Below are 15,553 nucleotides of genomic sequence, written 5' to 3'. Positions count from 1 at the left end.
CTTTTTCCTCTGTTTCTTTCTTCTTCAACCTTTCTTCATTTCTTCGTCCATTTTTTTCTTTGACTTTTCTTTCCTTCTGCTTTGTTTATCTTTTCAATTTTGGAGCAGATGCATGAAGCTGGAGTGCATTACTTGCTGCTGCTTTGAGTTCAATAAGTTCTTTGGATGATCCACTACATATCTTCAAACTGTGTTTCTGGGATCCCAAGGGTCTTTTACAAAAATATCATTTACAAACTAACACATAAAAATTGTACATATTAATGGGTAATGATAACATAATGTTTTGATATATGTATATATTATACAATGTTTAAATCCATTTAAATGTATTTCTCTTCAGACATATAGTCAAAACTTAGAAAATTCTTTTTTCTAGCTTCTTAAAATATATAGTTAATCACTGTCATCTGTAGTCACTTTACTGTGCACACCATAGCCTCCCACTTTCATCTATTCCTAATTTAGTAACCATTTTTAATCAGGTTGAATTTTATCAAATGCTGTCCTGTACCCATTAAGATGTTCATATGTTTTTTTCTCCATTATGTTAATGCAGCATACCATGCTTCTTGATTAGCATATATTGAACCTCATTTGATCATAGTGAATGATCCTTTAAATGTGCTATTATATTTGATTTCCTAGTATTCTGTTGAGAATTTTCACAGCCATCAAGAACACTGGCCCTATAATTTTATTTTTGTGCAGTATCCTTTATCTGGTTTTAGGATCAGGGTAATGGTGGCCTTGTAGAATGAACGTGTTTAGATGAATTCCTTATTTGTCTACTTTTTAGATTAGCAAAGAAAATTGGTCTAGTTCTGTAAATGTTGGTAGAATTTAGCAGCGAAACCATCTGATCCTGGGCTTTTCTTTGGTAGGCTTTTTTTTTTTTAATTACTGAATGAATCTCCTAAGTTATTGTTCTGTTCAAGGTTTCTATTGCTTCAAGGTACAGTCTTGGTAAAAATGTATGAAGTCAGAAAATCTATGAATTTATTCATGTCTTCTAACATCAAATTTGTAGCATAAAGCTGTGTATATAATCTCTAATCATTTTTTGTATTTCTGTGATATCAGTAGTAATATATCCTTCTGATTTTACTTATTTGATTTTTTTTATTCTAAGTAAAGGTTGTCCATTTTATTCTATTTTATTTTATTTTATTTTATTTTTTGTCGGTCGTAGGGCCTGAACTCTGGGCCTGGGCGCTGTCCCTCAGCTCTTCAGCTCAAGGCTAGTGCTCTACCAGTTGAGCCACAGTGCCACTTCCAGCTTTTTCTGCTTATGTGGAGCTGAGGAATTGAACCCAGGGCCTCATGCATGCAAGGCAAGCACTCTACCAATGAGCAACCTTCCCAGCCCCATTTTATTTATTTTTAAAGAATTAATTTTTATTTCATTTATTTTTTGCAAATTTTAAATCTCCATTCCCCTCAATTCTACTCTGATTTCCTTCTTTGAATTTGGGGTTTGTTCTTGTTCTTATTGAGCATCCTTGAAATGAAGGGATATTTCACAGCAACATCTTATTTCTTAAAATCTTTTCAATTTTTGAATGTGGGCATGGATGTGGGCTAGTAATGTCTTTCTTAGTCATGTTTTTGCTTGGGCACATAGGTTTTGGCATGTTTTAGTTCCATTTTCATTTATTTCAAGAAATTTTAAATTTATTTCTTTCTTGATTCATAAGTTATTCAGAAGTAAGATATTTAATCTCCATGTGTTTATCTTATAACCAAAATTTTTCTTGTTACTACTTTTTAATTTAATCTCATTGTGTCCAGAAAAGATATTTGATATGGTTTCAGGTTTTAAAAATCTGTTGAGACTAGCTTTGTGGCCTAACATTTGATCTATCCTGCAGAATGTTCTATTGCAATGAGGAAAATGTGCAATCAGCAGGGCCATTTATTCTAGGGTACAATTTGTCTCTGCTGTTTCTTTATTAATTTACTGTCCATTACTGAAAGTGTTATACTTCTGATATACTATTGTATTGGAGTTTATCTCTTCCATCAAGTCCACTAACATTTGCCTTATATATTTGAGTACTCTGATATTGGGTGCATATTTGCAATTATTTCCTTTTGCTGAATTATTCCTTTATCATTATGTAATGACTTTTCTTGTCTCTTTTTACTGTTTTTTATTAAAAGTATATTTTCTCTGATATAGGCATGGCTACTCTTGCTCTTTAAGATCCCCTTTGCATGAAATATGTATTTTTATCTCTTTATTTTCAGTATATATGGGGCCTTAGATGTGAAGTGAGTTTGTTGTAAAAAAAAGTAGTTCAATTTTTTTAAATTTTACATCTAGTCATTCTGTCTTTTAACTGGAGAATTTACTCCATTTATATCCAAGGTAATTTTTGAAAAGGAAGGTCTTACTATAGACATATTGCAACTTCCAATTTTGTTGCATTTCTGTTCTGCCTCTATACAATCTCTCTTTATGATTAAGTGATTTACTCTAATTGTGTGTTTTGATTACTTGTATTTGTTCCTGGTTTGTCCATAATGGATTTTTGCTTTGTCGTTGACATGAGGTTTACAGAAAACATCGTTTGTTTATAACAAGCTATTGTGAAGTAATAGTAATAGCATGATAAAATAAGAATACAAGGGGCTGGGAAGGTGGCTCAGTGGTAGAGCGCTTGCCTTGCATTCATGAGGCCCTGGGTTTGATTCCTCAGCACCACATAAGCAAAAAGAAAACAAAGCCAGAAGTGGCTCTGTGGCTCAAGTGGTAGAGCGCTAGCCTTGAGCTGAAGAGCTGAGGGACAGCGCCCAGGCCCAGAGTTCAGGCCCACTATCAGACTCCCAAAAAAAAAAAAAAAAAATAAGAATACAAAAAAAGGGAAACTATACTATCAGAATATTATACCTTTCTTTTTCCACATTTAATTTTTTTTAATAAATATCAATCCATTTTACATCTTTGTTGCCTGTCTCAACATATTTAGACATTATTATTTTGATTTTTTTAGTCTTCATACTAAAGATATGAATTATTCACATACTATGTTTACAATAGTAGATACAGCATTTTGGGTTTGGTTATGTAGTCTCACAAGTGAGTTTTGTCATTCTGGTTGTTGTTTTGGCAATATTGGGAATTGAATTCAGGAATCCTTGCTTGCTAAGCAAGTGCTATACTACTTGAACCATACACTCAGTCCTTTTTTGACTCACTTTCGAGATGGAGTCTTCACTGTATTTGTAGACCAGGTTGGCCTGAAATCCTTCTGTGTGTGTATCTCCTTGTCACTTTGAATGACAGTTTATTTTCTTGTATCCCACCTAAGCCTTGATTCAACTATTTTAGGCTTCTTATCATTACTGAGATCATAGACATGCACCACCAAATGACTGATCAAAAATATTTACTAAATTTTTTAATCTATTTAAATCTCTTATTAAATCTTTAGTGTCTATTAAATGTATAGCTATTAAATATTTATTTCTATAGTATAAATGGAAACCAATACATAGAAATACAATATATTGAAATATAAGAACATAAGAATATATAGATGCTTGCATACAAAAATATAAAAGTAAATATATTTTAATATCTATTGAAATATCTATTAAATTTTAAGTGCTTTCTGACTCTCCACTTGCATTGTATGACACCATTTACTTCTTCATGTATTAGATTTCTCAACTAGAAAATGAAGTGTTGAGGCTCATTAGAGCCCACATCTACATTAGATCAGACATGAAATCATTCTTGCTTTTTTATAATTTATTTGTCATTTCATAATTTGGGCAGTTTTACTTTTTAAAAGGAATCATATTGCTGGCAATTTATATAAATGGGTAGTAAGGAATAATAAAACAGTTGTAGAATACGGCACAAATTTCTTCTTTAATGAAACAGAAAAAGATGCTTGGAAGTATTATGCCACCCAGTGTGTACCTGGCTGGAATCCCTACCATGGCAAATGCTACAAACTTCAGAAACAAAAAAAGACTTGGAACGAAGCTTTGCACTCTTGTCAATCTGCTAACAGTACATTAATAGATATAGCTTCATTAGCAGAGGTGGAGTTTCTCATAAACCTCCTTGGAGATGGTGAGTACCAACTGCCCGTGACTTAAATCTGATCTAGTAACAACTTTGTAGTGTGGAGTTGAAAAGAAATGTAAGATACTTTTTAAAATTTTGTTGTTTGTGGCACATATATTTAAAGGTTTCTAAATGCTACTCAGAAATGCAAAGTCAAAAAAATTATTGTTGTTGTTAGTTGTGGGACTTGAACTCACTGTCTGGGTACTATCCCTGAGTTCTTTTGCATTCAACACTACTGCTCTATCACTGAGCCACAGAACCACTTCTGGTTTTCTGGTGGGTAACTGGAGAGAAGTCTCACATGCCTTGGCTGGCTTTGAACTGAGATCTTTCAGATCTATGCCTCCTGGGAAGCTAGTATTATAGACATGAGCCACTACTGCCTGGCTTCACCATGTTTTTTTTTTTTTTTTTACAAAATACTTCATAAACTTTGTAAAAAATCTGAACATGTGCTTACTAGATTTTTTTTTGAAGTGGTAAAAGTCATTTTGTGAAACATACAATACAAAACCAAAACTTGTAATTTAGGGTTATGGCCATTAGATAGATAATTTGCTATGGCCACATAAAAGAAATTTCTCAGGTAAATAATAAGTAACTGTAGCCAGTGAGAAGGGATGATTGATATGGAGTGGGGTTTTTAGGCTGAGTTGTGTTCAGGGGTTCCAAGCTTCCATGCCTCCACCACCATCAGTCACTGAAGCAAGTTTTCTTCCTCCTCCTGTCATAAATTTGATGTGGAATACTGCTGAAAAACACTGTAATCATTGACTTCATTTATCATTGTTTAAGAAGGAAAAGAAACCTAGACTCCTCTTTGATGACCTTTTCAATGTGAGGAGTGAAAACAGAAATCCTCCTCTGTCATTTTTCCCAATCCTTTGCTTTTGTGATTAAAAGAATCCTGCCATCACCTCTATGCCCACAAGGACACTTGAACACCTTTGTCAAGGTCTTTGAAAACCTAGTATCTCTTTACCCCACCCACGATGTCAAGTTTTCGTTATTTTTCTGATTAAGTGCCTTTCAGGGCTTCTATTCCTTTTTGTCATTGGAAGAAATACCTTAAAGCTATTACTAAAAGTTTGAGTTCATTTTTAATGTGCTCTTTCATAATCAATTTTCTTATTCTTTTCTCTAAGCAGTATAATTTACTTCTATATAATTTTTAAGTTGAAAGTTTTGATATGTAATTTGTTTTACGTATCAAAAAGTTTATTGATATGTAATTTGCTTGAACAATGTTAAGGTAATTTAGTATATCTATGTTACATTTTTCTTATAATATTTGGATTATTATTACACTTAACTTTATTTTTTTTTCCTTATTTATAAACCAAAGGCAAAAAGTTTAGTATTTTCTAAAGAAAATATTAAAGACAGATGTCTTCAAAATTATTTTAATGTTATTCCTTGAGTGTTTTACAGGAAAGACAAAGAAGTAAATAAAAGATACAATTAACTCTTAAAAAAAAAAGAAAGAAAGAAAGCAGACTTTTCAGATCACTTTGCAAACAGTAGTAGGAGCTAGAGTCCAGGAAACACGAAGCAAGTTCTACAGCTTTGTCCTTGAGTTTGCTTTTACATCCCTTGTGCCTCACTAACAAGATATATATATCAAGAAAATCTGAATATTATGGGAGGAAAAATGTTTACATAGGCATTCTATGCTGAGATTTCAGCAGGTTTTTAATCATAAAAAGAAATAAATAAAAGAAATCACATGAAAAGTGGTATATTTTGGTAATAACGCCACTAAATTATCATCTTTGCCAATATTAGGATCTTGTATGTAATGAACACTTCTCTATTTCAGAAAATGCATCAGAAACATGGATTGGTTTGAGCAGCAATAAAATTCCAGTTTCATTTGAATGGTCTAATAGCTCCTCTGTCACCTTCACTAACTGGCACACGCTTGAGCCCCAAATCTTCCCAAATAGGAGGCAGCTATGTGTCTCAGCAGAGCAGTCTGTAAGTTAACTCATTTGCCCAAAGCTCAATTTTGCTGAACTGATATTGAAAGTTATCTATGCCAGGCCCTTGGGCCATGGCAAAACCAAGAGACACGGTCTTTGTATCTCATTGGCACTCTATGCTAAGCAGTAAACATGTGGTCACAGAAAACACATAATAATTGTAGCTGTGATTATTGCTCTGAGGATTGTTGCTTTGGGGAAACAGGTGACATGAGATGAGTAATGGGTTGGGGCAGCTACCTCAAACAGGACAGGACAGTCACAGAAGGCCGCTCCGAAGAGGGGACTATATGCTAAGAATTCGAACACATGGAAAAAGTCTATTACAAAACAAGGAGTTAAGATATTCCAGACAGAGGCAGCAAGTACAAAGGCCCAAAATAAGCCTGACCTAACCAGTGACCAAGGCTGGAGGTGGTAAGAGAAGCAGCAAGAAGAGGACAAAATGCCAGGCTTAGAGGAAAAAGTATAGAAACCATGGGAGTGTTTCAAGGACACAGAGGGCATGATCTGACTTATATCTTTTAAAAACAATTGTGCTTGCTAAAGAATACCTTGGAGGGCCTGGGAATGTGGCTCAGTGGAGAGTGCTTGCCTAGCATGTATGAAGCCCTGGGTTCGATTCCTCAGTACCACATAAACAGAAAAACCCAGAAAGGGTGCTGTGGCTCAAATGGTAGAGTGCTAGCCTAGAGCAAAAGAAGCTCAGGGACAGTGCCCAGGCCCTGAGTTCAAGCCCCAGGACTGGCAAACAAAAAATGCACTGGAGATAGAGAAAATTAAAGCAGAAAGCCCATTTTGGAGGTTACTCCAGGGTTGATAGAATAGTGACTGCAAAGAGAAATTAACATATTCAAGGATGTTTTAGGAAACAAAGATATTTTAGAGGACTTGTTGCTAAATTAAATATGGAGGAAAGAGAGGTAGATTTTTGATTTGAGAAACTACCATTTTGGTAGATATTACTGGTGTTTCCTGGTAGGCAAGCATTCTACTGCTTGAACCACACTTCTAGGCTTTCATTGTGTGTGTGTGTGTGTGTGTGTGTGTGTGTGTGTGTGTGTGTGTGTGCTAGTCCTGGGACTTGGGTGCTAGCTCTCTACCACTTAAGCCACAGCTCCACTTATAGCATTTTTTTAGGGGAGTGGTGGTGCCAGTCCTGGGGCTTGAATTCTGTAACTGGGTGCTGTTCCTGAGTTCCTTTTGCTCAAGGTAAGCTCTCTACCACTTGAGCCACAGCACTACTTCGGCTTTTTCTGTGATTAATTGGAGATAAGAGCTTTAGGGACTATCTTGCACAATCTGACTTCAAATTACAATCCTCAAATCTCAGCCTCCTGAGTAGCTAGGATTACAGGCATGAGCCACCAGCACCTGGCTAAATACTTAATTTTGTGACATGCCTGCCTGTTGTGTCTTTGAGGCTTTAAGGAGCATATGTAGTGACAGTAATACCACAGGACTTCTTAGTGGTACTTGAGGATCAAGAAACAATGGCCTCTCTAATATCTGTCCACCACAGTTTATTCTACAGCACTTGATGGCCTATTCATTCACTGGTTTTGATATAATTAAGATGACCTTCATTTCCTATTGCTTGATATTACTATTTTACTCATCAGACTTACACATAGCACCCATCATTTAGGTAGAAATTGTATTCAAGAGGACCAGGACATAAATTCATATTATTAGATGGGTCAGGACAGTGCTGCAGTGACATTTTGTAGCTCCCTTATGGCAGTTTAGTATTGCCATAAAAAGTAGATATGTAAAAGTAAGTATTTATTTCCAGCAAGAACTCAACATGGCTATAATTACTATAATGAATAAGTTACATAATCATAGCTAATACCTAAATTTAAATGTAAGAGCCTAGAAGTATCCTCTCAACACTTATTTGCAATAGCAATGCCTATGCCTGACACTATCCTGTAAGTGGATGGTTTGTGGAAGGTTCCATGGGGGAGAGGCACAGCACTGCTTTTGCAGATGGAGGTGTTAATCCCTGTTTCTGAAGGTCATGGCTCCATATTCCCTTCAACCACAATACATGAAATATCACCAGAAATTTTAATCCTCGAGTTCTGATTTGGATTAAAATTAAAAGCTCATCTGTGAAAATAAAAATTTAATCTGTTAGTGTTTATCGTATCATTATTAGTGAAGCTTTCAGGAATAGCTTTTGGTAGCCTAGGAGAAGACCTGAAGGTATCTAACTGTGGTATAAAGAGGAAGCTAAGAGCTGGGCATGGTGATGAATGCATATAATGCAAGCCCTTGGGAGGCTGAGGCAGGAAGATCTCTAGTTTCAGCTCAGCCTGGGCTAAATAGGGATAATCTCTATTTCAATAACTAAATGAATAAGAAGATGGGTGGTATCTGAAAACTTGGTGGTGAAAATGGACACTGGAAGTTGAACATGATTTTCAATCGTGAGAATGTTATCTAGGATTCCCATGGGAACACTCAAGTTTTTCATTAGGATTATACATAAAAGCAGCAAAACCATTGATTTAATGCCTACAAGTGAATGAAGGGAGAAAGCACTATCAGTGTATCAGGATGACTTCATCCAAGTGACTTTCAAAGCATGGCCCCCAGGCCTGGAGCTCCAATGTCACCCAAAACTTAGTTGCAAGTGGCAACTGCTAAGTCCAAACAGATCTATGAATCGTTCAGATCAGAGAGGAGAGTCATCAAAGGTTTGGGGCTCCTCCCAGAGATTTACTGACCACTAATGACTAAAAACCACTCCTTTATCCCATCGTGTGTGTGTGTGTGTGTGTGTGTGTGTGTGTGTGTGTGTGTGAGAGAGAGAGAGAGAGAGAGAGAGAGAGAGAGAGGAGAGAAAGGGAGTGAGAGAGAGTGTCCTGGGGCTTGCTTGAATTGAGGGTGTGGGCCCTGTCCCTTAGCTTTTGCGTTCAAAGCTAGCACTCTACCACTTCCTGCTTTTTTGGTAGTTAATTAGAGATAAGAGCCTGCCTGGACTGGCTTTGAATCATGGTCCTTAGATCTCAGCCTTCTGAGTAGGTAAGATCACAGGTGTGAGCCACTGGCTTTAAATTCTGTCTCACTTTTTTAAAAGAAAAGTCAAGAGTGGCTTGATGAAAAACTAGCTGGCCTTATCAAAACTACCTCCATGCTATTCTAACTATAAAGCCTTGTGCAGAGTGTGAAATTTAACCTTTAAAATGGGGATAATGATCACCACCTCACTGCAATATTGAGCTGTATGAAAATCATCCGTCATCAAGCCTGACACATAGCAGCAACCAAAAAGTATCAGTTGTTCCTCCTTCTGCCCACTCAATTCTAGATTGCAAAGGATGGAACATGTCATAGCAAGGTCTCCATTCTCAGAGGCACTGCAGTGTTATTCCAACAGAAGGAAATGTTATTAATCACATTTTTATCATAAATACTGCAATTATCCATCTGCTTCAGCACTGGGAATACTTATGCATCTTGTAACACTTTCCTATTAGGAAGGACACTGGAAAGTTAAAAATTGTGAAGAAACACTTTACTACACTTGTGAAAAAGCAGGCCAACTCCTTTCTGATGCTCAATCAGGATGTCAAAAGGTAAGTGCTATTAACACTGCAATGTTGGTACAGGAAATACAGAGTTAATATCCACTATCAATTTAGAATAAATCAACCCTGCTCCCCTTAGCTCTTTCTTCCCTCTCTTTTCCCCTTCCTTCCCTTTTCTCTTTCCCACATTCTTTTGAATGTGAGGGGGTTTTGCTTTTTTGTATTTTTTTTTTACAAGTCAATTATCAGCTACAGGCACCAGAAGGATTTGTCCTCAGAAGTATCCTTGCTGTGTCATGCTTTTTGACCTAAGTCTACTTTCTTTGAGTTTACAAAATGTAAATGAGCCTATTATTCTATCTGTGATGTTCCATCACACATGGTTTTCATAGTTGTCAAGTGGGATGTCAGAAAAAGAACACAGGCCTAGAAGACACAATGTGAACTTTTTTTTTTTTGGGGGGGGGGGGGAGGTCCGGTTGTGTGGCCTGAACTCTGGGCCTGGGCGCTGTCCCTCAGCTCTTCAGCTCAAGGCTAGCACTCTACCACTTGAGCCACAGCACTTCTGGCTTTTTTTTCTTTTTGCTTATGTGGTGCTGAGGAATCGAACCCAGGACCTCAGGCATGCAAAGCGAGCACTCTACCACTGAGCCACCTCCCCAGCCCCCATTGTGAACTTTTTTATCCAGCCTCTTGCTTCCTCGTCACCCTTCTTACACTTAAGTATTAAAATAGGAAAAAAATAGAGAAAATAATATATTTGTTACTTGGGAAAGACATTGTGAAAGTACTTTTAGTGTAGTGACAACATATCTTGGGTGTTTTAAAGAAATAAAAGACAACTTTAGGCTTAAATCTAAAAAGTAGAAAATTATGCTTTAAGTTTCTTGAATATATTTAATATTGGCCCTAATCTCCCCATCAATATTCTCATTGTACTCTCTCATTCTCCCTCTTCTTCCCTTTCTCTTTTTCTCTTTCATTAGAAATTTTATTTATATATAGTATTCTCAAAAATATCCTGGACCTGGTATTTATGCATCTCTCCTTTGATTTTTTTCTCTCCTAATCCAGTTACTATGTTCCAACTAAACAGTAATATATATCTGCCAAAAATAAATGTTCTATTTATGAATTGATGTATAAATATATGAACTAAATTCATACTCCAACTGAACCATATATGTTCCATAGTTGACAGGTCACCAGACATTTGATCTAAGAATTGCAATTCCTGAATTTGTTATAGATGATCATTGATCTAATCTCTACCATACTGTGGCTGTCAAGGGAATTCAATATTTTTTATGTGGTTGAAAGAGCAATTAACTTCTTACACAGCAAGAGCAACTGTTGCTCTCCACTGCTGCTCTTTGCTAGCTAGCATTACCAGTATCAAAAGATTCTAAGTCTAAAATTACTTCACTAGTTTTATGGGAAATTTTATATTAATTTTATTTTTACCACCCTACAAATATAATTTCCAAAAGTTCCTTTCTTATACTTGATTGCTTAAAGCAGCTTTCTAAGCAGCCCGAACTTGAAAAATTATATTACCAGTCTTGAAACCAGGCATGATGGTACACCCCTGTAATCCCAACACTCAAGAGGCTGAGGTTGGAAGATAAGGAGATGGAGGCCAACCAGGAATGAAATCAAAACCAAACCAACAATTTTGATTATTCCAAAGCAAAGGGGAATAAAATGATATGTTCCCCTGTCAGTCGTGTTTTAGAGATTGGACAAAATGACCAGTCATTTCAGTGTTATCATCATTTCATTTAAAAATAAAACAGTGCCGGGCTGGGAAGGTGGCTCAGTGGTAGAGTGCTTCCCTTGCATGTGTGAGGCCCTGGGTTTGGTTCCTCAGCTCCACATAAGCAGAAAAAGCCAGAAGTGGTGCTGTGGCTCTAAGGTGCTAACCTTGAGCTGAAGAGCTGAGGGATAGTCTCCAGGCCCAGAGTTCAGGCCCCACAACCCACAAAAACAAAAGAGCAAAAACAAAAACAAAAATACAGTGCCTAATGTACAGAAGATTAGCCAGTACAATCGGTAATCCCCCCACTTTGGTTATGTGGACAAGGGCCTGTCATAGTCTTTTTTTGTTTCTGTCATGCCGCACCTATTTTCCTTCATTTACTTCAAATTATTCTCTTCTTGGACTTTTTTGTTTTCTAAGCAGCGCATTATTCCAAAATCACTACTGAATAAGAAATATTTTATCAGAAAGGTCAAACTGTCAATCTCCCTTACCTCTCCTTCCAAGCACAAACGGTCTAACCTCCCTGCTCCTGTCCTTCAGTGATACCTTCAGAAGCTTGTCTGGAGCCGTCAGTCACAGAGTGGCTGGGGCAGGGCAGAAGGAGAGGGGACCCCAGCAATCCTTGGGTAGCAAGATGATGAAACTCTGTGACCCACCTCTCATCTGCAGGTGCTTTGAACTGAAATAGCTGATTTCTGGATTCAAGCATCCTTAATTAACCACAAAAACTGTGTCTTTTTTCAAGAAGTATTCTAGAAAGCAGTCTATGCCTACACAAAACTGGCAGGAATTGACATGTCACAGAATGAAAAGTATATAAAACTAATGAATAAGTTTAAAAAAATAGGTTGATATAAGTGATGCTGTTTAATTATGTGGGATAAAAAGAACTAAAACAACTCAGTTGAAATATAGTGAATGTCTCCTGTACCACATGAGTTTCAAGAACAGAGCTGCTCTACCTTACCCCCAAGTAAGCCACAGAGCTGCACATTTGTCATTTTTGTCTATGTGCCAAATTTTTTTCCTTTCTAAAAGCCAGTCAGCTAATTTAGCAATATGTATGTGTGTTGTGTGTGTTGACATGTATATATACATACAAGTGTGTATGTATTTATGTATGCACGTGTGTATATGTATTTTGGTCACTATTTAGAAGTCTTATCACCTAACCATGACTAAATTGGTTGGATTACACCAGAATCAGGTAGTAGGCCTGGATGACCCTTTAGTTAATGAATGAATCAGTTAGAAGACATGAAACAATCAATATGAAAGGAAGTTGAAAATCTACAACATTATCAATATATGTTTTCTTGCTCATACCAGTTCTCTGGCTCTACTCTAAGATCTCTGCCTTCCTTGTCTCCCTTTTTGTTTCTGTTTTCTTTAGGTGTGTGTATGTGTTTGTTTTGGGGAAAATAGTAATGTTTAAACTCAAGGCCTCATGCTTCTAAACAAGTGCTCTCCCTCTAAGCAACACCTCCAGCCCTCTTTTGTGCTGGTTATATTTTGAGTTAGTGTCTCAGTTCCTACCTATCAATGCATCTGAACCCTGATCTACTTATTTTAGGCTCCCCTGATAACAGTGAAAACAAGCATGTACTACTACCATGCCCAACTCTTTTCATTGCGATGGAGTTTCACAGACTTTTCTAACTGCCTGACCTAGAACCACCACAGTCTCCTCAATCTCAGCCTCCTACATAGCTAAGATGCAAGGCATAACACCACTATTTCCACCTATTGGTTGACAAGGAGTCCTGCATGGATAACCAGGCTAGCCTTGAGCCAGCCACGATCCTCCCAACTTCAGCTTCCCAAGTAGTGAGGATTACAGGTATGAGTCAGCAGTACCTAGCTCATTGGTTCCTTTTGGTTGTCACAACAGACCTATGAATATTACCATTATCTCCATTTCACAGAAGAGAAAACTAGATGTGGAGCAATTCAATACAGTTCTTGAAATGCACACAGTATTAGTATATAAAGCTGATAGAATAGCAGGGGAGCCAGAATTCAAACACATGCATCCTGTCTCCAGCACCAACAATTCTTAATTTCTACCCTAATATAAGGGGCATTTGTATGCAATGCTGCAAGTCTGAGGAGAGAAAGAGAGCCACGTCTTGAGTGAGTGTCCCTTTAGTTTCTTTTTTGTTTGTTTGTTTGCTTGTCTGGGAATTTTATATTTTTTGTTTTGCTTTTTGTGGTAGTGAGGATTGAACCCAAGGCTCTTGCACATGCTTTGCAACTTTACAACTTGAACCCTACCCTTAGCCCTTTCACATTTTAAGATTTTTGTTTTTGAGATAAGGTTTTGCTAACTTAGACTCATACATATGGGTACATACGGTTCTGCTACTACCTTCCAACTAGCTGAGATTAAAGGTTTGTGCCACCATGCCCAGTTTGGGTTTTCTATTTCGTTTTGTGGTATTTTCACCTTCATCTTAATTTGTGTTTAAGTTATTAAATGAAGAAACTTAAATAATAAATACTTATGTAAATATAAAAGTGGCTTTAGCTATTGTTAATGCCATGTAGGACACAGTGATAAGAAGATAAAAATTCAAGGCATTTTGAGTGAGTCAGAGAAGAAAGTTATATAAGTAAGAATATGCGAAGAAAGATCTCTTGGTATTTAATATATTTGATTATGCCCTTGATTTCACTTTTTAAGGGATGGGAAAGACATGGTGGATTTTGTTACAAGATTGACACAGTCCTCCGAAGCTTTGACCATGCCTCCAGTGCTTATTACTGTCCTCCCGCACTTACAACCATTACAAACAGGTAAGTCAACATTTTCAACATTTTCTCACAGAAACATGTCCATTCTATGACAGGAGGTCACTCAGAATGGTAAACTGCAGCTATAATAAAAACTTGTCACAATTTAAGGTGTGGTGTATGATAGAGTATTAAATCACTTAATGTACTTATTGAGATGAATTTCAATTTTCTAATGTCATTGCCAGATTGATTTTTGAATGACAAATAGTAAAATTTAAAGTGACGTTTTCTTTCCAAGAAGATGTATTCATTATCCAGCTTTGCTAATGCATGTGGTTGTATTTAGACTTAATTTTCTAATTTTGTAATGGAAAAAATATGCTATTGAACAGGATCTTTTTGATATAATGTACTAAATTGCAGAGTGGGCTTTTTAGTAGGAAAAAAATATAAAGAAAATGCAAAGGGTATGTAAATGCTTCATTGCTTCTTAGGTATACATTCGGCTTCTCTGGGCACAGGTGTCTCCGAATGCTGACAGAGAGTCTACATCCCTATAATTTGCAGCATGGTACAGGTGTGTAATGTGGGACAAAAACAGCTTGAGGAAGGTAACCTAGTGGAACTATCAATGTCAAGAACAGTGAGGGCTGGGAGGCTGACTCCTCCATGCCTAGGACAGAGGCAGGAGGCAACTCTTTTCTGATGCCACAGGAAACCACACCTGCATGAGTCATTTGCTTTTGCACCTGGGCCATTGCCTTACCAAATAGCCCTGGGTGATGATTTACACTGGCAATCTCAGATACTTGGCAGGCTGAGGCAAGAGGATCACTTGAGCACAAATTCAAGACCAGCCTGGGCAACATAGTGAGACTAATATGAAAAAGAAAAGGAAGGAAGAAAGGGAGAGAGGGAGGGAGAGAGGGAGGGAAGGAGGGAGGGAGACAGGAAAAACTAAAAAGAAAAAAGAAAAAGGGGGAGGAGAAAGCGGGAGGAAGAGGGAGAGGGAGAAGAAAGAGGAAAAGGAAGAGAAGCAGGAGGAGGAGGAAAAAAACCTAAAAGTACAGAAACTGGGATTTAGGTTTGTCTAGAGACCCTTCACACATATATCTGCTTTGCTGAGGGATTCTTTTATCTTTTCTTGGCTCACCCCAATTGGAAGTCAACATTCAAAGCCACAAGTATTTCCTTTCTCCTCTCACCCTCCAACTTTACAGTCTTCTTTTCCAGTCTTTCCTCCAAACTCTTCATAGGAATGTGCGTACTTGCTTGCACAGAGGAGTAGATTGACAGCACTTGATGAACTACATGCATGGCCTTCTTTGGGGTACAGTGCTACCTTTGGTAGATCTCAGCATTGTTTTTAGATCTGCTTTTTCCCCTCCCAGGTAGAACTGCCAGTAAATATTATAGGTATGGGTGTGCAAAAACCTGTGTTTCATTTCTA

The 15,553-nt window shown here is 37.1% G+C and overlaps 1 protein-coding gene across 2 annotated transcripts in view; it reads left to right on the top strand.

Moving 5' to 3' along the window:
• Pla2r1 (phospholipase A2 receptor 1) overlaps positions 1–15,553 on the top strand; it is a 130,374-nt gene that overhangs the window by 32,741 nt on the left and 82,080 nt on the right. For both annotated transcript variants that reach the window (XM_042683532.1, XM_042683531.1), the window contains exons 7-10: positions 3,893–4,087; positions 5,904–6,061; positions 9,555–9,653; positions 14,051–14,163. In XM_042683532.1, the coding sequence (XP_042539466.1) occupies positions 3,893–4,087; positions 5,904–6,061; positions 9,555–9,653; positions 14,051–14,163 (565 nt within the window). The remainder of the gene's footprint in view (positions 1–3,892; positions 4,088–5,903; positions 6,062–9,554; positions 9,654–14,050; positions 14,164–15,553) is intronic.

This window comes from Dipodomys spectabilis, unplaced genomic scaffold, assembly GCF_019054845.1.
Source record: "Dipodomys spectabilis isolate Male_0828 unplaced genomic scaffold, ASM1905484v1 ptg000081l, whole genome shotgun sequence".
NCBI classification, from domain to species: domain Eukaryota; kingdom Metazoa; phylum Chordata; class Mammalia; order Rodentia; family Heteromyidae; genus Dipodomys; species Dipodomys spectabilis.
The sequence above is the reverse complement of the archived record's forward strand: the minus strand, read 5'-3'. Positions and strand labels throughout refer to the sequence as shown.